Source organism: Coturnix japonica, chromosome Z (assembly GCF_054131305.1).
Source record: "Coturnix japonica strain WE chromosome Z, WE-NBRP24, whole genome shotgun sequence".
Taxonomy (NCBI): Eukaryota; Metazoa; Chordata; class Aves; order Galliformes; family Phasianidae; genus Coturnix; species Coturnix japonica.
Window position 1 is genome coordinate 36,291,745 of NC_140702.1, and position 23,659 is coordinate 36,315,403.

The 23,659-nt window shown below is 39.0% G+C and overlaps 1 protein-coding gene across 1 annotated transcript in view; it reads left to right on the forward strand.

The window, feature by feature from the left end:
- The first annotated feature begins 16,992 nt into the window (after nucleotides 1–16,992).
- Nucleotides 16,993–23,659, forward strand: part of RASEF (RAS and EF-hand domain containing) — a 40,006-nt gene continuing 33,339 nt past the window's right edge. Inside the window, exon 1 of the mRNA XM_015849261.3 lies at nucleotides 16,993–17,485. Within this exon, the coding sequence (XP_015704747.2) occupies nucleotides 17,121–17,485 (365 nt within the window). The 5' untranslated portion in view covers nucleotides 16,993–17,120. The remainder of the gene's footprint in view (nucleotides 17,486–23,659) is intronic.

The following is a 23,659-nucleotide window of genomic DNA, read 5'->3' on the forward strand; positions in this document are numbered from 1 at the left end:
AACAAAGTCCTTTTGTAGACTTTATATAATACTTTATGCCCCACTCCACCAGAATGATTTCATTTCACAGTGGGTTAGTACTTAGTTTCACTTTGCTTTGATTGCTGATATAAGAAATTTATTCTGAAAAATGAAATGCATCAGTTTCTGTTTAGTTCTCAATAATGTTCAAAATACTCTGGGATAATTTCACAGTATCACAGTATCACAGTCTGGTGAGGGTTGGAAGGGAACTTAGAGATCATCGAAGTCCAACCCCTGGGATTCAAGCCTCCTGTGTAGCAGAGAGGCACTTCTACCACTTGCGCCACAGGGGAGATTTGAACTCGGGCCTCTGGTGTTGCAAAGCGGCATTTCTACCACTGCGCCATCTCATTTTTATTTTATGAAAAGTCAGGAATAAAAATACAGCTTGCTTTAGAGAAATCGAAGCAGAAGTATGTCAATCTATATATGGCACTGACTGTGCAAGGAAGCCTTAATTTGGACCAGGGGATGGACTCTGGAAAAATTTAAGTGTGCTGTTGTAGACAAGAAGGAACTGACAACATATAGCACAATAAAGCTCAGTTTATGCCCTCAGTTTATCCAGACTGGATTTTATGTGTCTGTGTCTAAGTTTCCAGTGTCCACAACAAAGGAAGGACTGAGGTGAACTGTTATTATCTCTCAGATCACAAGTCTATACCACGCATTTACCAGCAACAAGATTTGTCTCATTGTCAGTCCTAGGTAAGCATGGTATGTCTATACCTAACATGATGCAAGACAGATTACCATTCAGAGGATGCATGTACAGAGAATCTTTCCACTGCACTAGACTGGTAAAATACATTCAGCCAGAGAGTCACTTGGTAGTGCCATGCTGTAGTTGCAGATGCTGATTACTCACCTTCTCCATATCGCCATTTCTAAAATGCAAATGGGAACAACAAACACCACACATCTTACCTGTAAAGGTCATGGATTCTGGTGTGGTGGAGTGGTGGGGAACAGGTAGCACATGCAATGAGACTTCAAAAAGTTGAGGTAAAGTAAATGCCCCTAAATTAGACAGTTGCATTAAGAAGAGAATATTATATTGAAAAAAATAAAAGGTGGTAGTGTAAATACCTATCAGCTATGGCATGTGAGTTGGATTTCCACTAACACACATTTCCGACATGTTATTGGAAACTCCCTTACCACGGCAATTACAGCTGTATGAACCCATTTCATAAAGAACTGAAATAAAATTTGCCTTAAACTTTTGTTTAGCTTATGCAAATTATAATGTTATAAAATTATTCATATTTTATACATAGAATTACTCAATTCAGCGCTTTTTTTTTTTTTAACAATATGAACTGATAATTTGAGAGCTGTTTGATTTTGATCTCTTACAGATAAGTAAAATTAAATGCTTTAACTCAGAATGCATTTCTTCTCAAAACATTCATTTGCTTGGATTAGTGCTAGCAAATGTATGCCTTTTATTTGGGCCTTTTTGTGTGTGTGGAAAATTAAAATATTTAATAAGATGTAACCACCAGAGGGAGCTCATATTTTGCATGCAGTCAGCAGGTGATCATTTACTGAGTTAAACATGCACATATCTTTTTAGTAATTAACGATGTTCAGCTTCCTGTTCATTAGACCTAATGAAATATTATAAGATGCAGAATATATCTGAATGATACCTAATGCCTTACACTGAGGAAGATTGAAACAGACGAGATTCTTAATTAAATAAAACCAGAACCAAAGAAGGCACTGAAAATTAATCAACTCAGTTGATTTTTACTGAATCGAATAGAACTTTTCATGTCAAGTTTAATGAGATCAGAATTTCTTCCTTGGCCTTTTAATGACAACATGTATGAAAATTAATTTCTGATGATTTTTATTCACAGGCTGACATACAGAATGGATTAACTGCTCTTTGAAAAGGGCTTCATAAGCTTCTGGAACTTAAATGGTCTCTCTAAGAAGGTTGCCATTTAATATCTGCTGAAAGAAAGGTACATACTGATGGCAAAAGTGGGCTGTTTCTCCCAGGAAATTCTTGGACACAGATTCACCTGCTTTACAGCTATATGTGTACAGAGAACTGTATAATCTGAAGACAGAATAAAGCTGTATTTGAAATACAAAAGAATAACAGCAATATGTATTTGATGACTAGTATCAGGCCACATATGAAATTTAAAAAAAAAATTAAAAATACCACCAGGTGCATCTCTGCTTGCAAATATTCTTCTTTTAATGCAGCCAGTTTCAGTTACTCCTTGTGCAAACTATTGCAAACAACAGGATGACAGTCTTGCCTTGTGGACTCTTGAACTGTTGCTAATGATGGCCACAAAATATGCAGTTTTCTATCAGGAGAGTTTTCAGAACATGCCTGAAGTATCATGGTGAATAGAGAAAACAAAATGAGAATACTGTCTAGAGAACATGGGCTTCCTGTTCACAGTATGGGCTTGATTATTTTTCTATCCTGTCATTTTCCAGTGGAAAATGGTCATAGGCATCAGCAATCATAGATATGCTTTTGTGCTACTAAATCAGTGCTGTGCATGTGTATTTGAAGGTAGGGAAGTTTTTTCAGTATAAGAGATGCCGGGTCATGAATAGGGTTAGGCATGTGTTTAGCTCTGTAAGATTCACCTGTTCACCTATTCCTCTCATTTTATTTGTTGAAGAATGTTTTTCCTTACTTGGAAAGAATCCCAGTATCCTCGCGAAGGATGCTGTATAAACTAGGACTTTCCTGCTCTTCAGAAATTTTAGTAGCTCCCTGCTCTTCTTTAGGGTTCCATTCAGAACAAATTTTTAACTTCTTAGGAACTTCTGCCATCACACTCAGCTAGGCCATAGAAATCTGAGCTGCAAGGAGTTATAAATCATTTCACTTGGTAATCTTAACATCTGTCACATCATGTCATTGTCATATCTACCATATAGCTTTCATCATCCGTAGGTTACAGAAAATCCTTGCACGGTGAGGAAATTGATAACAGTGCTCATCTCTGTATTAGAGGGTCAAAATTCTTCAGTTGAGAAAAATAGAAAAGAAATCAACATGTTCTGATGGCTTCACGTTACCAGCAGAAGAAATCTTAGTGACTGCTTTAGAGAAATCAATAAATAATTGAGTGAATAATTGAAAATTGGAGGAAGGGGGCATAGATTCCAATGACTTCCCAGGAACTGTTTCAGAATTAGAAGATGTCACAGAGTTTGGTTTTTGAAATTTTTATTAAAAGGAACAGTTTTGTGTACTTTATGAATATTTATTAACCTGATAATCATATATTTCTAGGGAAGATGTAATTTTTGTCAATAGCCGAAAAAAAATGGAATGACAAGTTTTACGAGGCTATTCTATGAAAGCAGTAATTAGAGGAAAGTTAAGGAAAATGGATGATGTATTAGGTGGGGTATTGACAGGTAACTTGGGAGAGGTATTTATTTCAATTTTGATATAACATAACTAGAATCATGTACATAAAACCATTGATCAGAGACAAATGGGAAAGTGTGCAGCATATTTCAGGGAAAGAACAGGTCAGAGCATACTTGGATAACTGACGTATTTGTGACTGATTGGGCCTTCTCTGGTTCTTCTGGGCTCCCAGAGAGCAGGCTGATTAAGCTGTGATTTGTCATTGAGGTGGGAAAAGTACAGAAGACTGGAAAAATTCTTAAGCAGTGCTTATCTTTAAGAGGAAGAAAAAGAAGGAAGCCAGGAATTTTAACATGATATCTTTAGTTTCTATTTCCCAGAGAAGTTAAGCAATTTTAATTTACTATTAGCTCGAAGTAAGGAAAAGAAAAAAAAAAAAAAAAAAAAGTTTTCCAGTCAATCAAAACTCTTTTTGTTGCATGCTAACAGAACAGGCCTTGCAGAGGGACTCAGAACATTAGGTGCCAAATGGGCTTTTGGCTCTGCTTTCTGTGATATGTTCACGAGCAATCAAGGGAAATGTGCTACGTGTAGATACACAAATGAATGAAAAAATATTTGGAATTTATTTCAAGAACATATTTACTCTTAGTAATGGTAGAACATTTTGAGCTGGTATACTTATCTTGTTCCTCTTCCTCTGCTGTTTAGATTTTTCAGTGATGATCAGTATGATAACGCAGAGAATTTACTCTTTATTTTTGTAGATGATGACAAACTGAGGAACTGTGCCAAGGCTTTGGCAGCAAGGATTAAATAATTAACTTATTTATTTATCAGCGATATCTTGCTGCTGCAAAAATGGCTGAGTGAAGAGAGAGTTCTAACATCATGACTTGAAATCTCAGAGCTGCTAATACTTATCACAGTGATGGAAGATGTAACATAAAACTGGACAAAATTTATTATTGTGGGCTGATACTTCATATGTAAATGTAAGAACATACACTTGTGTTTACATAGGTATATGATATGTATACACAGATAAACAATGTAATATGCTATATGGAAAACACCAGAAAAAGGTAGTCTTTCCAGGGCATCATTTGAATAAGGTGAACAAATTCTTCGTCAGAAGAATCTTTATTTATTCTTATGCTATTTATTCTTTATGTTATCAAGTTAAAGCAAGTATCCTGTCAAAATAAATTGGAAGTCATATGAATTAACAAGTCTTCTTCAGAATGTTACCCATGGCTGAATGCATATTGCGAACAATGTGTTGTACAGAATTTAAAGACATAAGGAATTACTATGAATAGTTAATTTCTGAAAATTTCTGAAAATTCATCTTCTGTGCAATTACTGTTTCATTATATGCAGTTTTCTGTAAGTTTCATAACAGCAAATGGAAAAAATCTGCTCTGCCGAAGGAGTTACAGAGTTTATTTACTAGCAACTAATAGTTCCTTATTTAATAGTACTATTTATGCTTGATTTTGCTGTTTGAGAAATGGTGTTCTACAAAATTCAGACTACGTATTCACTCAGGTATTTTGCCCACTTAATGTAACATTTGGGACTAAATGCACCTTCTGTTTCCGGTAACAAAGGAGCTGGCATCCAGGGCAAAAATTTTCTTACTTTCCCTGTCATTTATAGGCTTTGAGTTTCAACTGAAGTTTAGATATGGTCCTCTTGCCAATGTTCTACAGCAAATACGAAGAATCTCATTGCACATCTGTTTAACGACTGGTTCTTTCAGGTGCAGCAGAAACTGTGACATAGCTGTCACACCTTTTGAACCGAGCTTCTTTGATCTCTTTTCCTGAACCCTACTCTTCAAATAACTTCAAATCCACTTCCACCTCATTGCCTCAGAGGACAGTAATAAGAAGGGTGAACAAGAATATAAATGGAAAAATAAGGAAAATACTAGAAAGTAACACTACTGTTCATGTCTTTAGCTTCAACCTTCAGTGGCTAAAGCTACCAAAAGAAAAGATCTACAGCTAAGGGTAGCCAGTATATGATACAAAATGCCATAAGGCAGGAAATTTCAGTAAAGTCACTGAAATTGTGATATGAGAATTCCTGAGTCTGTCACAGGCTACTTGTGTTTTCTGAATGAAAATTCCCAAGGAGAAGTGGAGACTCAAGAATGAGTCTTCATTTCAGAAAAGTTTCTTATTTATTTATTTATTTGTTTGATTGTTTGTTTATTATAAATTGGGGCTGGTAATGATGATTTTGCTCTCAGAAGTTGATGAAAAGGTATGTTCAGTATCTGTCCACTCCTCTGATAATATTGCCATAGAAAAAGAAAAAATATATTTTGGCATAGATATGTAGAGGAAGAATTTTGGCTAGAAATTATGAGGGCTGTTCCAAAAATAATGCCTTCTGTTTTGTTATGCTATCCTACAATTACAGAGGAGGATGTTGGTGGGATGGCAGTACCATCTTAATCTTCCCACCAGCATTTCATCACATTTTTTTACTGTGTGACACATGGCTGCAGAGGGACTGTCTGACTAAGTGGTGCCTGACATGGAAGTGTGCATGAAGCAATGGTGTGTCACTGAATTCTTTTTTACATGTTGACAGTTATTGACTCTTACTGCTTGCTTCTGGAGACCAACCAGTGGATGTGAGCACACTGGGGCAGTGGGTTGTATATTTCAACAATGGTGACAGTGACAGTGGTCAACATTGCACACTTTTAATGGTGCATTACAGATGCGGCATGCAAGCTTTTGTTCATCACTGGTGAAAATGTATAGCTATTGAAGATGACCATGTTGAGAAATATTGATTTGTAGCTGAGGATGTGAGTTATTAAATAGTGTTATTGTACTCTTTGTATCTATTGTACTTTACATGGAAATAATTATTAGACATCATTTTTGGAGTAACCCACATTTACATCATTTTAGATCTTTTTGTTGTAGCTATCATGTTGTGTGAAAGCAAGAGGAAGATGATGCCTATAATATTTAGCTGGAGCCCAATATATCAATTCAGTGGAAGCAATTCAATTCCAATATCCAATGATTTGGAGATGGCGTAGGTGAATACTGCATTTAATATTGATAATTGATTCTGCAGTTATATAAATGCAGTGGAAATCTGTTACAGCATTTTCTATTGTAGGGAAATAACAATAAATACTTTGTTGATTAGTATAGTGACAGTTTCCTGCAAGAACAAAGTTCTTCTCACTGACAGTTCATGTCCTGTCTTATAGAGGAGTGATTTGTGGCACTGTGGTGAAGTTCTTGGCATTTACAATTGCTTTTGTGCTGTAGGAGTGAATGTGCTCCAGAATTGGACAGATATAAATCAGTTTCCAAGCAGACAGAATGTCAAGTATAAAAAGCCCACAGGGGATATCTGAAGTGGAGGGGTAGCCACGTAATACCTGGAAGCAGCTCTTAGGCTCTGGCATTCAGTGGGTTTAACCAAATGAGTGAAAAAAAAAAAAAAAAAAAAGGCTTATACAGGACTTTGGATTGCTTTGTAACAAGCGATTAGGGAGATCCAACTAGTATAATTACCAGCCAGAGACCTACATCCTTTTTAAAAGGTGCAACACAGCGGAGGTCCCAAAGGCTTCAAGGCACAGTGGCTTGGATAGGGGGTTTAACAATCAGAACAGTGTGTATGGTAGGACTCAAACTCAGGCTGCGCTTGCCTTAATAAATGTTGTAAATATACATTGGTTGTGTGTGTGAATTCGGAGAGGGCTGCCACAGTGAGAGCTAACTACTGATAAAATAGCAGCAAACTAACAGCTCATCATTTTTAGCCTTCTGCTAGCGTAACTCCGGGGTACCAAAAGATACAGGCAGGCAAGTTACACAGTTTACTGTCTGTAAATAACTAACTGTAGCTACCATAATAGCTACACTCCCACCTGCGAAAACAGGAATTCCAAAGAGTAGTGAAAAGCAAGTAAAAACAAAATAAACAAACAAAAAAAATTATTTATGCAATAAAATAATAAAATCATAGAACAACCCAAGTCAGAAGTCATCCATAAGAATCCAGCCCCTTGCTCCATACAGGGCCACCCAAACTCCATGCCTGGGAGTGGAGTCCAAACACTCCTTGAACTCCAGGACTCAGGGCTATGCCCACACCCCTGAGCAGCCCATTCCATGCCCACCACTGGGTGCAGATCCAGTTTCCATAAGAAATTCTTCACAATGATTTGCAGCATGTCTTGTGGGCATATCCGTACTGGCTTTTAACTAATTCAGCTAAGCGCTGGGATGGATCACTATAGAGAGAATGCTGTGCAGTCATTATCAGTTCTGGCCCAAGTTATTTTAAGTTCTGGTGCAGCTTTGTAGCTGTGTGAGTTCAGTGCAAGCTCAGGAGCAGCTTTCAAGCTGTGATCGTGTTGGTGTCTGTGTACACATTCTGAGTACTTGACTATCAAGTGCTGGTTCCATTTCCTATATGTCTGTTGCTGCATGACAGGCTGCAAGCAGGTGGTTGCCACGTGCAACAAAATATTTAGATACATGCAAGCCAGCCAGGATCCATATCCTGTAATTAACATTCCACTGTAGTTTCTGACAGTTCTTCCCTAATTCTCTTTAACCACTTCCAAGGAACACCTGTTCATCTGCTTACATGTTGATCTTACATTAAATATTAAGCCCCTCTTACCTCGATACCTCAAGTTCATATTTTACAAGATGAGAGTGCCCATAATTATCTTCAAAATATGGGAAAAAAAAAAAAAAAAAAGGAATGGATTACATAATACATGGAGACATGAATTCCTCTGCTGCTGGGGTTAAGAAGAAATTTAGAAGTAGAGGAACTGGGAGCAGAAGTAACTGATTTTGACTCTTTTCTTCCTAGGATGGAATAAAACATTGGGAAAGGGCAAAATAAACATGGTCATATTAGGTAGGACAGTTGTGTTTCTAAAAATAGATCATATGTTATTAGAGAGAAGAAAAGATTTTAAAGGAAAATGTTAATAAGAACAAAGAAAAAAATAAAAATATCAGAAAAAAAAAATAGAGTAAGATGAATTCCTGTCTGGGAGGACTGATCTATTCTTTCTTATCCTATTCAATTCATGAGAAGAAGACATTGTAGATTTGAATTTATTACAAGAAATAAGAACAGATACTTTTTTATCTGAGTGCATATTTGTCGTGTGAAAGAAGCTATGAAATCTACCACTGAGAGCAACCGTGACACTCATTTCTCTGAGGTCAATGAAAACTAGTATCTAACTGCAGTCACATCTGTTTCAGAATATAAATATGTGACCAGTTAATAATTCCAGATAGTCAATAAACATTTTCCATATTTTCAATAAAGTTTGATCAGAATGAGTCTTGATTTGAAAATGTACAACAGCAAAGTCTTGGGTAGCTGGCAGTGCTCAGCAACAGATTTAAGAATAGAACTTTCTACAGAAGCAAGTAAGGAGCCGAGACTTAATAAATGTGAAGTTTTTTGTTTTTATTCTATTTAGTTAAAATACTCTGACCCTTGGCAATTCACTTCTTCAGTAACACAAGATGATATATTTAATTACTTTTCTGAGTAATAATAAAGGAAGTTTAAGTTGCGCTTCATTAAATATGTTGTTGATGTGTTTCTCCAATGAGACTCAGGAAAAGGTATATATATTGTTCAGTACAGTCCTATTTTCTGACAGAACGCATTCATGGTAAATTACAATTTCAGCAGGATCTGAGCAAACAACATGAAGCTGCATCAGAGAAGGTCTGGGACTAGGGTTTTAGGGAAATGTTCTTCACCAAGAAAGTGGTCAGGCAATGGAACATGCTCCCCAGGACAGTGGACATGGTTCCAGGCTGCTGGAGTTGAAGAAGCATTTGGACAAATCAGTGCAGGGATTTAATTTTTGATGGTCCTGTGTGGAGATGGGTTGTTTCTGCTAACTCTTGCAGATACCTTCCAACTCAGCATATTCTATTATTCCGTTATTCTGTGGCTTGACCAAGTCTAACATCTTAATGATTCCGTAAGTTTTATTTTGGAAATGATAATGATGCTTAAATAGGTTTATGTTCACATTCAGGCAAAGGCAGATAGGTATCCTGGCATTACTTTTATTAAATCTATTGCATTTCTGTTTGCTTATAATTATTTGGATCATCAAAACCTTTTTTGTTTGTTTGTTTATTTTAAACAAATAAAATGTATATTTTTTTCAGTAGCAAAAAACCTTTTTTTTTAAATAAAAAAAAATTTATGGAGGACAAGATAATGGCTTGCACTTACTATGGGTTCACTTCTTGTTTACAGTTGTGGATCTTAGTATTCTGTTTGTATTAAGTTGGAACTTTGTAATGAAAGAATTATTTGCATTTAAAAAGAAAACCACCTTTTCTGATGGAGTTATTGTCTGTCACAGATTTCAAAACTCTGAATAGAGAGGAATTGACATGCATTATGAATGCACCCTATTTTCATCGTAATTCCATTCTTTAAGAAGCTAAGAGCCTTCTAATAAAGACAGAAAGAATAGGTAAAAGAGTAAAAAAGCCTCTCAGTACATTTTCAATTTCCTATCATGAAACACAGTGCATTAAGATTCTGTTCAATGCTTTACACATTGCTATAGTAATGCGTTTCTTACTGCATTTATGTTTCCTTAATAGAGTTCAGTGCTATAAGACTACCCATTTTATTCCTGCAGTTGTCCAGTCATAAGTAGCTTATGTAGAACAGTTAATGTTCAGTTAATCCTGAGCATCATTTTTCCTGAATTTTAAATGTTGAAATTATTTTTCTAGTACTATATTAGGTTACACTAGCTATTCTAACTATTCAAGAGATTTCAGAAGAAAATGTGCTTAGCTCTGATTTTGGAGACAAATTTTTATGAAACAGCATTTACTGAAAGGAAGGTGGAGTGTAATTGCATTGAATTTGGCAAGGGCCAAATGGAAAACCATAGCTTTCCTATTGTTTTCCTCAGGATGTCTGTGTCATCACGTCATTGTGTACTGGAGAAAGCAAACTCTCATCCCTTCATATGCCTTCCACATAACACCTTGCTTTCCTCTGGAAGTCACTAAGACTGAAGAACTTCTCAACTTTAATGTGCTGTGGTGATTTGAGTATTTATGCATTTCAAAGTGTTTTCGTTATAGTTGCATCTAGGAATGTTCGCCTTTGAACTTATGGAGCTCAATATAGATGTCTTCTGGAGGTTATCTTTATTGCTGTTAAAGATCTTATGTGTCTTTTTAAACATCTTTGATGGTGACAATGGAATATTATGTTATTGTGTAAGAGTTATTCAGTAAATCTTCTGATGACACCAAACTGAATGATGCTGCTGATATACAAAAAGAAAAGGATGCCAGTCAGAGGGAACTGGACAGGCTTGAGATGTGGGCCTGGCAAGCCTCATAGAGTTCTACAATGCAAAGTGCAAGTTCACCTGGATTGCAACAATCTGAAGAGTGAATATAGGCTAGGCAGAAAATAGATTGAGAGCTGCCCTGAGGAGACGGACTTGCGGGCACTGGTGGACAAAAACCTGAATATGTGCTGGCAATTTGTACTTGCAACCCAGAAGGCCAACTGTCTCCTGGGCTATATCAAAAGAGGGGTGACCAGTGGGAGGAGGGAAGTGATTGTTCTCCTGTGCTCTACTCCCACCTGGAGTACAGCACCCAGGCCTGGGGCAGCCAGTACAAGAAATACATGGAGCTATTGGAACAAATGCAGAGGAGACCACAGTGCAGACCACACAGATGTGCCTGTCAACAACTATTCAGAAATTGTTTTTTTTAAAGAAGCTTCTTGGAAATATTTCGCAATTGGGTCAAACTGTAAATATTTATAATATTCTTCTGATCTGTTTGATTGTAAAGAAGAAGTCACTAAGTACCTGGCTCAGTGTCATGTTGTCTATTCTGTGCTTACAATTTCTTTAAATAAACATTTACGTTGGTGAACTACACAGAATATATGCTTTCTTAAGAACCTTTGTAGAACCACAAAGACCTATAATTTCCCCATTAGTGTTACTTCTCAAGGATAATTCTCTTGAATTATAGGTTTTTTATCATAGTTGAAGTGGTAGTTATGCAGACTAGAAAGTTCATAACTTTTTGGCTGTCAAGGACCACTCTGTGGTTGCATTCTCCTTTCTTTCAGGATTTTCAGCATCAAAACTATTCCAAAGAGCAAATACATTTTCTATTAAATTGCAAATTGTTTCCAAATTCTCTGTACTTAACCAATACAGCCAAAGGTTTATACATATGAATAGATTGACACATATTGTGCCTTTTAAAAACCTGGAGTTTTAAATCTTCCTATTTTCTACAAACAGAATAGAAAATCAGAACTCATACCCTTAAGTTAGCTATCAGTAGCTAACATAACCAGAGCCAAATATTATCCCTGCAGTCAATGCAATTTACCTTGCTTGGTAAAGTCTACTTGTCAGCTCAAGTAGACTTTTGGATCTTATAAACTTAAGTTGACCTTATTGATCTGGAAAATACTTTGTTTTTTTGTTTGTTTGTTTGTTTGTTTGTTTTTTGTTTCTTCACTGAGTGCTTCTGTCACTGAGAAACCCTCAGTGCTAATTTGATTAAAGAAATGCTTACAACAGAATCCACCCAGTTAACAGACATATTCTTTCAACTAAAAAAGCCCCCAGTGAATTAATGCCATTAGAATTTGTTTATTTCTCTGTTGTTATTAGTTACAATTTTACTTGTCTGCTTTCTGTGGATTTGTTTATGCTTTTACCTTCCTACTATGTTGAAAAACAGGATCCTTTTCTGTAACTGGTTGTTAACTGACACACTGACAATTTTAACCTTATTCCTTGGATTCCTTGGATTGCAATAATGTATAAAACTCAGTACTTAGAGATAAATATGTATTTTGAAAATAAGCACTAATTATAAAAATCTTTATTGAAAAGAAGCTCTTACAGCTTACTGCTCAAGGCATACAATTTGTAACATAGCATGCACTCGTGTTAAAATAGCACACTAATGAAAAAAGCCAACCTGAAATGAGAACAACCCTATTCCAAGCCTCAGGTTACACTTGAGACAGATCAGTAAATTCCTCATTGCCACTACTTTTCCTAAGTTCTTAGTTGCTGTGTGTTGAATTACTGTAATTTCTCTCAGTTTTATTAAATTAAAAAACTTTCAGAAAAATACATTATATAGAAAATTGATTGACCCCCGGGGAGCGCTACTCGTGACTTGTAGGTTATTTTCTAGGAATGTCCTGCTTGGTAATCATTCTCTAGAATTAATTGGCACCTGGTGTCCTGTGAAAACAACTGTAGCTCAGTTTAAATAAGCTCTAAGACTATATCCATACTAGTAAATGTGTGTACATGACTGGGAATGTTCCTAGATGCTGCAGTGTCTGAACTGCCAACTGCATGGTCATTATGTATTGGGAACTTTCTGTGAGCCATTCTATCTGCAGAAAAGTTGCTCAGAGCCTGCTACTTAGAACAGGCCATTACTATACCAAGCAATAGTCTAATATTCTCTCTGTGGCAGCTACATGATGTAGGAACTATCAGTGACACACTGGGAGGGGAAAATGCATTTATCTAAGTTGGATATGTGGATGAAGTCCCTTTTTCTAAACTTGAAAGTTACACATTAAAATTCACATTTAATTAATGATACTTGCAAATCCAATGATTTTTAGAGATTTTTCCTTTAACTTTTCTTTTTCCCCCTTCCTTTCCTTTCTTTCTTTTGTAGTACAGAATTGATTTCTATATAACACTGTATAGTACAGAAATTCACAAAGAATACATCTGTTTGCAAAATATTGTATTTTATTTAGAGAAGTACATTTTAAAAGTTCCATCTTAACAGCGAATCAGTTACTTTGGATTACCTGTAAAGTTTAACTCATTTCCTTAAGTTATTTGTTCAAGATGATCATTCTTGAACTTGAAATTTAGCAGCTCATGATGTGCATCTGAAATTAGAACTATCCTCTTCTGCTTAAGTTAAGATCAAGTCACATTTTGCTCCTTGATTAGAGTATGATGGTCCCTTTGTACTAAAAAAAAAACCACCAAGTCAGCAGAGTTCATTATGTTAACTGATAAATAGCTATAATGGGTAGGAAATGCAATACAAGCATATCCAAATGTTTTTAGCTCAACATGTCAACCAAAGCACATAAACCTCAGCACAGCTAAATCCTAAACTAATGTAGCCAAATGAGGAGCAATTTGTTATCCCGAGGTTTCAGAAGCTGTTTTAGATGAAGGATGCTTCCAGGATCAGCCTGGAAATAGTCCAGCGGAGGGCTACAAGGATGATAAAGGACTTGGAGCACCTCTCTTATGAGGAAAGGCTGGGTGACCTGTGTCTGTTCAGCCTTGAGAAAAGAAGACTGAGAGGGAATCTTATTATGTTTATAAATATCTCAAGTGTGAGAGACAAAGGGAAATGACCAACCTCTTTTCAGCAGTCTGTGGGTACAGAACAAGGGAAAACGGCCATAAACTGGAGCACAGGAAGTTCTGTGTCAATATGCAAAAGAGTTTCTTTATGATGAAGGTGATGGAGGACTGGAATGGGCTCCCTAAGGAGGTTGTGGAGTCTCCTTCTGTGGAGACGATCAAGACCTGCCTGGTCACCTACCAATGCACCCTGGTCTGGGGAGCCTTCTTCAATGGGGTTGGACTCAGTGATCTCTGGAGGTGCCTTCCAACCCCTATAATTCTGTGATTCTGTGAATCAGTTGAAAAGGAGACCATTTTCAGTGTGTTTTTAGAAGAGAAAAAATCCAACTGAAATTTATTTTCACTGATGTTGCTGAGATATGCTGTCTTTTCTATAATTTGAACAATGAGAAAGGACTTTTTAGGTTGGCACAGACTCTGACAAAAGTTTTATCAAGTTTTTGTCTGAGACTGAAATCCCATTCTTCTTCAAGGTTAATGAGCACAGTATTTTATCTTACATTCCAGAGCAATGAATTTAGCTTTCTAACTTTGTAATTCTTTTATTGTTTGTTTTATTTTCAGGAGTGAGTCATGTAACCTTTCATCTACTTAGATATAAAAGCACTATGAATTATTTCTTTTAGCATGTTCCTATTTCTTCTTGCCCAGTTGGTCTGTGCTATTTCTTTTTGCAGTATTGTTTCTACATCGCAATAAATATCATCCTACTTATTGATTTATTGTTCATTTTTCCTAATTGTAATAAATAATTCTTTAATATTTTTGAATACACCTATTTTATTTTCCAAACAATATGGGATTCACCTTGCTTAGGTGGAGAAAACTGAAATTAGTTGTGTTCACATTTATTCAGTACTTATGTCCTACCTGTGAAAAAACTACTTTCAAAGTGCTGTGAGTTCAAGGAGAAAATTCTAAGAAGAGTATAATCTCAAATGTTACTCTAATATTTTATAAAAGCAAATGTCTATGTGTTTTCACTCTAGTACAGAACACCAGACTTGCTTTCTGGCAATTCCTTTGACCTGCTAGGCACTCATCTTAGGATGCAGCTTAGGATATTGTTGGTGTTCTGGGCTGCAAATTCAGCTTACCATCAACTGGTCCTTTCTGGCAGGGCTGTGGTGAGTCCTTTCATCCCTCTACTTGTATTGGTAGTGGATGTTGCCTTGACCTAGGTGCAAAACCTATTACAGAAGGCTGGTAGGTGTAAACAGGATAAATATCTTATTTGTTGGATGAACAACAGCATCGGTATGCCCCGGTGGCGCAGTGGTTAAGGACACCGCCTTGCAACAGTGGGGCCCGGAGTGCGAATCCCCCCTGTGGCGCAAGTGGTAGAAGTGCCGGTCTGCTACACAGAGGCTCGAATCCCGGGGGTTGGACTCGATGATCTCTAAGGTCCCTTCCAACCCGCACGAGACTATGATACTATGATGATGATGATGATCATCAGCCCTGTAATGACTCTATGACTGACTCAGTGAACTCTTTGAGTACAAAAAGTTGTTTGGAAGGTAAGAAAACATAGAACAGAAAGAACTCTACTTTTAACTCTGCTTTACTAAAACTCCAGATTTTGCTCTGTTGTAAGAATTCAAGGATGACATTGCTTTGCTGCACTTAGTAGTTTTATAATTGTAACATAAACGTGGTGACAAAAAATTAAGCAGGTATCAAAGCCCTTCACATTCTCTGCTATCTTTAAACTAAAATTTGTATTTCTAATTCCTGCATGGCTGCATTTATCTACAGTGCAAGGGAAAGCTTAGTATACCTTTTCATTGACAAGAGACAGACTGATGGCAGAATTTTAAGCCGACTCAGGGAATTTTAAGTCTAACTTTGGCAATAAACAAATAAATAAACCCAGACCTGTAAAATACTTATAATTTTCTTCTAGGACATTCCACATCTCTTAGGCAGAGAAGCACTTTATACTCCATTTACCATATGTGATTTATTCAAATGAGAGGTCAGCTGAATGGTTTGTGCTCTTCTGGATCACATCCTTGCCCTGAGGCTGTACTTTGGTCAATAAGGAAACACGGTTTGGTTAGCAGGTGGATTTGCATTCTGTTTAACTCTGTCACAGCTTTGGCATATGCAGTTTGCATCTGCAGATAGACAAAGAAATAAGCGCAGGCAAATTAAAAACATTCATGTGAAGAATTTAAACAAATCACAGAATATCCCAATTTGGGAGGGACCCACCAGGACCAATTAATCCAACTCCCAGCTCCAAACAGGACCACCTGAAATCCACACCCTATGCCTGAGAGCATTATCCACTTGCTCCTTGAACTTGGCCAGATTGAGGCTGTGCCCAGTGCTCTGGGGAATCTGTTCCATGCCCACCACCAGGTGAAAAGCCTGTCCCTGACCTCCAACCTGACCCTCCTCTGAGGTTCCAATGAAATGTGAACTTTTACCAAAGACTTCAAGAAAGTGAATGGTCTTGACTTGTCAAGGCATGCAGTATAATAAAAAATTCTTCAATCCAAAGCACTAAAATACGACTCCTTTAGTTGACTGATTTGCACCCAGCTTTTTGCTCACTATTTTAATGATGTACTCATCTGAATTACAGGTGATGAGATAATAGCATGCACTTTCTCTACAATACAGACATTGAACTCTACGATTTCAGCTCAGGATATTCCATGATGCAAGTCCAAAGTGGTTAGCTAGTATCTATGAATGGAAACCTTGGATGATCCAGAGCGCGTTGCCGTGAACAAAGCAAGTGTTTTCGCACTACTGGAAGGTGTGACTGAGGTTTAAGTCTCTGCGGCATCTTCACAGCGTTGGTATTACCATTCAGGTGTTACAGGCGAACCACCCCATTTGTTACCGCACTGCCGTTAGCACTGCCAGGAGCACCAGCCAAGGGCAGCCGAGGCCCAGCACCCGCCGACTCACGCCTCGGGACTTTTCTGTCTCCCCACGGGAGCCTCGCGGGGCAGCGAGGAGAACCGAGTTGTGCGTCGGAGCCGGAGGCGGCGGCAGTGACCACGCTCCACCACACTCCTCGCTCGGGGCCACCGCTGCACCCACAGCCGACCAAAGCCACCGCCCGCGGCCCGCCTCCCTCCGGCTCGACGGGTACCGGGGCGGAGCGGGGCCGCCCCGTCCCGTCCCGCCCCGCCGAACGCGCGGCGGAGTGGTGCCGCCAGCTCGAGCCGCTGCCTCTCGCCCCGTTCCGGCCGCGGGCGCAGGAGCCGCGGGGCAGCACTGCCAGCGGGATCGATGGACGCCGAGGCAGCGGGGGACGAGCAGTCCCGCCTGCGGGCGCTCTTCTTGGCCTGCGATGCCAACGGCTCGGGCCGCATCGAGCGCGAGGACTTCGCTGCGCTCTGCTCCGAGTTGCGGTTGCGGCCGGCCGAGGCCGAGGCCATCTTCCAGCGCCTCGACAGCGACCGTGACGGGGCCATCAACTTCAGGGAGTTCGCCCGCGGCTTCCGCGGCGCCACCCGGCGGCGGTCCAGCGGCAGCCCTGGGGAGCCGGAGGAGGAGGGCGAGGAGGCGGCGGCGACGTGGAGCACAGCGGGGCTGGAGCAGCCCTGGAGAGACTTCGAGGTGCGGCTGGGGGACGAGGCCAGGTACATCCCCAGGTAAGTCCGGGAGCACAGAGACTCCGCTCTGCTGCCGGTGCTGCGGGGACCACGGGCCAGCTGTGCTGGGTGGCTGCGAGCCCCGAAGGCAGCCCAGCGCCGCTGTCGCGCTGTCCTCCGGGAGCGGCTTTTGTGAAAGGGGCTCTGCGCTCTGGTTCAGGGATTTCCATTTCTTGTGCTTTTTCTCTTCTTCCTTTTTTCTTCCCCTTTTCTTTTTCGTTTTCTTTTTTCGCTTTCTTTTCCTTTTCTTCTTTTTCGTTTGCCTCTTCGTTTTCTTCTTCTTCCTCGTTTTCTTCTTCATTTTCGTTTTCTTTCTTTTTTTCTTCCTATTTTCCTCTGTGCGCAGCTTCTCCCTCTCACTGCTCTCCGACCAACCCACGCGGGAGACTCGGGTGGAGAGAAGTTGCGGGCGGCATGCTCATCGCGGCGTCCCAGCACTCCGGCAACGTGCTGTGCCCCGGGAGCCTCCGCCGCCGGTGCGGGCCGGATGAAGGGCGCTGTCGGGGAGTGAGGTTAAATCACATCTACCGGCACGAAGCCGCCCGGCCGCGTTTCGCTGCAGGGCGTAGGCAGTAACCTGTCTGAAACTAGAGGTGTTTTAAGTTGTTGCAAAAATGTTGCCCATAAAAATACACGGTAATTCTACTGCGCTTAAATGCTGCAATTCAAACTGAAAAACAGGCGATCGGAATTTAAGGTCTTGCCGGAGGACCAGTTAGTTAACCTAGGTGAGTGGCTGTATGCAGAGAAACTGAAGCAGAGCCGCAGTGTGAGACGCACAGGAGACAAGTCTGTAAGTTTTCTGCCAGTCATATCGAATTACAGTTTTCTGCTTTACACATTTCAAATCATGGACAAATACATAATCCTAGTCCTCATGTAATGCTCCTCAAATCACTTCCTAATACAGTAATACGGTTCTAGCTATTTCTAAAAGTGCTTTTCTCTTCAAAGAACTTCTCAGAGAGTTACAGAACCCTCATGTCCACAACCAGCGGAGACTTTTTTTTTCCTTTTTCTGAGAGTGTAACACTGCCTATACTGGAATGTTCCAGGCATGTCAGTGTCTTCTCAATGTTCTGATCTTTTATACTGAGTTTGAAGGCATCAGTCTTCCCTGCTGTAAATGGAGACAAAGAGAAGTATAGCCTCTTGTTAAGAGAGTCTGCAGCAGCAATTCAGAATTTAGCCTGAAGCCAGTCAGTAACTTGATAGGTGATAGAAGAATGTGACTCAGGACCAGTGATGGCATGTGAAATCATCTCTCTCCTTTCTACACTAAGCCTATCTCTGCTGCAGGAGCAGCAGTTCAAGTGCTGGATTCTTGCACTGGAGAGGATAGCAGGGGATGGGAATGGCCCTCTGACACCTCACTGAGCAGATATGTCATTTCATTATACTGCTTTGGGATTCTAATGCACCAGATTGCAAACAGAACTGAACGTCAGCAATTAAGTATGTGTGTCAGGTGGGCTGTTGCCTGATGTAAATGTTTCCCATTCATGCTCAGCTTTGTGAATACCTTGGAACACCCTTCACAGTTGGCTGTGCTTCTTAGGTGTGTGCCAACGTCAGCCCAAGAACAGTGTGCCCTTTGTTTTCCTTGTTCTTTCTCTCTCCTCTTCTGAAGCTGTGGAAGCAGACCTCTGTTGCAGCTCAGCTTTTTACCATTTGTGGCACACTTTCTGTTGTTGAAACATTTTTATAAGTTTTTCTTTGTGTGTGTAGTCCCACTGAATGTATTAGTATGTGAATAATAGTGAATATGCTAAAATTGTCAGAGGCAAGGAAGGGTTTTAAATGGAAGAATGTAACAAAATTATGACAAGTACTTCCAAAAAGTTGCTTATTGTTTTACTTAAATTATTTCTTTTTAGTTGTTTGTCTATTATTTTTTTTTCTATATCAGTTTTCAAAATAAACAACAACAACAACAACAACAAAAATAAAACTAACAAAACAGACTTATGTTAGTGCATAAAGCAGTCACTGTTAACAACTTTCATATTTGCAGTTTAATGCATTGGAATATCATGAGAAAAGTAACTACAAGGAAGACACTCCTCCAATGGGGATGAGTGAAGTCCATTTTTCTGATCTCAACCATGCAGGGGTTTTAATCTCTCCAGGTGCTCCACATGCTGCCCCACTCTAGCACAGTACTGCCATATGCTTTCATACTGCTATGGTTTCTATAGAAAAAAAGCAAGGCATGGGAGATAGAGTGGGAGAGATGGAAATCAAAAGGAAATCTGTCATTAATACATGTGGTTCAGGCTCTTTTTCTGAACGTGAGCTTTCAAATAGCATGAAAAAGCCATCACAAAGGCACACAAACTGCAGTAACACTGATTAATTTCTTAACTTAGCCCTTAATGGAGAAGTAGACTTTGGATAGGCATTGTTTACTTTTAGGTACTTCCTGGTTCCAGAATATTTTTTATTCAGTTAATATTTCAAAAGTACTGTTACTATGTGATGGAACATGCCTCTCCTTAGTCTGGTGTATGGGTTGCAATTCTGTGAGTTTATACTGCAACTGCTTGTAGTTAAGTAAGGGTGAATGACATCAGAAAGTTTGTTTTCAGCCTAGATTCTTCCCTCTCTGTCTGAGCAGATCTTTAGGGCTGGGTTCAGTTTTATGTCCTGGTGAGAGGGATGCTGTGTCAAATTACTGTTGGTCATCTTCATGGGTGCTTAGTGGACAATTGTGCCTTGAGCACAAAAAAGTGTAAAATATTTACAGGCTGATCATCCAGTATAATGTGTGAAGCCAGATTTTAGTGGAATTGCATATAGAGGGCTGCTTTTTAAATTTTTTGGGGGCATCCATTTCATTTGAAGTACAACTTCTACTCCTTTGCTGCTAAACATAGATGATGGCAGTGCTTTTCATTTCTATGTTGTTCAGAATTCAGACCTGTTAGCTGGTTTATTCCCCTAAGAAGTGTTTGCAGTGACTCAGCAGCAGAGAAGACATAAGAAATGTGTATATCTGGTGCTCCAGGCAAGATTACTCCAGTGCACTGCTTGTGCTGAAAGACTTCATTCAGCCTTTGGCTGTGTTAACTATTGTTCCATTCCATTTTAATGTGTGATCATCCTCAGATCAATTTGGATTTCAGTGGTAATATGAAAAGGTTCTCACTACTCCCTTAGCATGTATATGCTCCTTCAAGCATCTGTAATTGTCTCCTGATGGCAGTGCTTTTCCATTCCTCATCTTGGAGCAGATAATAATTCAACATCTGCTGGCACTTCAAGGGAATTCTTACAAGCTCTGTGAAGTTATCCATGTCAGTAGATCGTAGCAGAAACTTCCCAGGAAACAAGTTCTTAACTCTTTATTTTGAAGATCGTAAATCAGAAAGAACTAAGATTTTCAGCTGTGGCATACTGTGTACATTCTTATGTATTGCTGGAATAGTTGGAATCTGTTTTAACAATAGCAGGAGATATTTGTGTGACTCTTGGCAAATTGGATTTGCATAGAAAATGTGGATTTGGGGCCATGATAAAATGAGAAAAGAGCGATGTTTTTAACATTAACCGCTTGAAGTGCAAGGGCAGGAGATACTCGTGGCAAGTACTGCATTAGAGGAGAGGAGCTGACGAAAAACCAGTTTGAAACCTGTTCCACTTGTGCTGTCATGAGCCATAATGGATTTTTGACAAAGCCAATACGGAGGTCAGGTCTTGCTGGAAGACTGCATTTTCTTCCAAGAAATGAAGAACACTGGAGATTTCCTTGGAAGTGGATACGTGTTTCTCAGGGAGGCAATGGAGGCAAAGCCTGAGGAAAAGTATCTGCTTGGAACTCCTTTATCACAGCACTGGAAAAGGATCTTTGCTGTAATTATCACATCTCATCTCTTAATACATCTCATGGCAAGAGCCTGTCAAATGTACTCTGCTGAAAGTGTGACAGATGCCTTTCTATGAGCTATAAGACTTTCAGAGTCACCTTAGGTTTTCCTGCTTGTCTTTTCCTTTTAACCAGAACAGCTTCTGTGTGAAAGAACTTAGTGTCTACAGCATTTGTTTTCCTTAAATTTTTGTAACTCAAGTTCCAGAGCCATAAGTCCTTCTTTTGGGATATTCTTCTTTTCTATGGACTTCATCTTTTCTACACCACTTCCACTACCTGCTCCAAGCTACACCTTTGTCTTTAGGCAAAGAACAGTGCTAATTCTGTGGAAACATTAAAATATCCTTCCCTGAGAATCAGCTGAGGCTTTTCTTGCCTAGACTTTCACATGGATGTTGTAAATTTGTTCTTCTATTGATGCAATCCAGTCTGTGAAAGGACAGGTTAAGTTGGTAGTGAAAAACATAATATCAGGTTGAGAAACACCTGGAAGTTTGTTCTGTATGAAAATTTCATGGAATTATGTGTTTCCTCAAGGCACTTAATCAAGTAGAAATTATTAGGCCAGACTTTTTGAACCCACACCCTACAGGCCACATGCATCCTGTCCCAGCTCACCTTGCATTTGTCCCCCACCCCATGCAGTCATGGTGGCTCTGCCTCACTGAATGGCCTGGTCCAGCCCTGGGTGGACTCTCATACCCCGGAATAACCAAACATTGATGTGTAATCTGCATCATCTGAGCTGAAACCAGGACATGGGGAGGGCACAGTGCAGTGATGACTTCAAATAAGTGATGGCAAATAATTGTATGCATTTTGATACACTGGCTAAAAGTCCTGTGAACTGCAAAAAATATGCATCATTGTAAGGGAATTTGAGAATAGGCTTCAAGAGCTCCAAAAAAGTAATCAATTTTTTTTTGTATATTTGTGACTTCTTTTTAATTCAGCATAAATGCATTTTTTAAAATGGAATGTTTAAAGTTGTAATCAGATATTCAAATGAAAAATCTGATCATATCTCTCTACCAGACCTTCATGAGAAAGATATCTCTTACTTCACAATCACACCTTAACTCATATCATCACTTTTGGCACTGTGTACCTTTTTTAATCAATTGTTTTCAAGGATGAAACACAGCAGGAATAAAATTTCATTAAAAAAATCTGAGAAATACATTGAGAGCTCATTAAGAATTGCAAACACTGCTGCTGAACCAAACAGATGCGTTGGTTTCACAAGAACAAGGTCAAATATCCCACTTATGTTTTCTTTTCCTTCTTTTTTTTTTTTTTTTTCTTTTCATTTTTAAAATAAAGTTATTAAAAATTAAAATAGGTTTTGTTACTTACATGCATCAACTATTTTATATATTTTACAAGAACTGATCTGAAAAGAGTGCTATTTAAACTGCATTATTTTTTGACCCATGACATCAGAGGTGGATGTTGGTGATACGGCAGCAGAGGCTGAACTTTCCCATCGATATTCCATTATGTTTTGTTGCTGTGTGACAGATGGCAGCAGAAGAGCAGTCTGGTAGAATGGTGTTTGACAAGGAAGTGTGTATGAAGCAAAGGGGTATCGCTGAATTCCTTTATGTGGAACAAAAGATATCCACTGACATTTGTCAATTCTTGCCAAGCATTTATGGAGAAAAAGCAGTAGATGTGAACACAGTGAGATGGTGGGTAGTGCATTTCAACAGTGACAAGAGTGATAGTGGGTTGCCTCTGCTGTGCAGGCTTTTGTGCGCACAGCATGTAGGCTCTTGTTCATTGCTGATGAAAATGCACAGCTAATAGTGTTGATTATATTTAAAAATTTTGTTTTGTAGTTGTGAATTTGCTCTAGTAGTGTCATTTGAGTGAATTTGCTCAAATAGTGTCATTGTGCTTATTGTATCAGTTGTAGTTTCCATGGAAATAAGTAAGAGGCTCTATTTTCAATGCAATCTACATTTATGTGGCTCAAGACAATTCCTCTTCACTTATTGCTGCCAATGCAAGCCAAGAGGTTGTACTCTCATGTATTAGGCACTCACCTGTGACAACAGTAGAACCTTTAGTCTTTAAAACAGATTTTGTGGATTTTTTCTAATGGTTAACAAGATGGCATACCCAGCATGTTTGCATTTCTGAACAAGGTATTTCTCTATCCATGGTAGCTAACTGATATTATTATCTCCAATGTAAGAACAATTGTTAGATTGTAATGCCCCTTTCTCTTCCTCTAAATCAGACTTCCCTGGCTCAGATCGCCTTACATTTCATCCCTTCTTATCCATGTTAGAAGAGAGGTT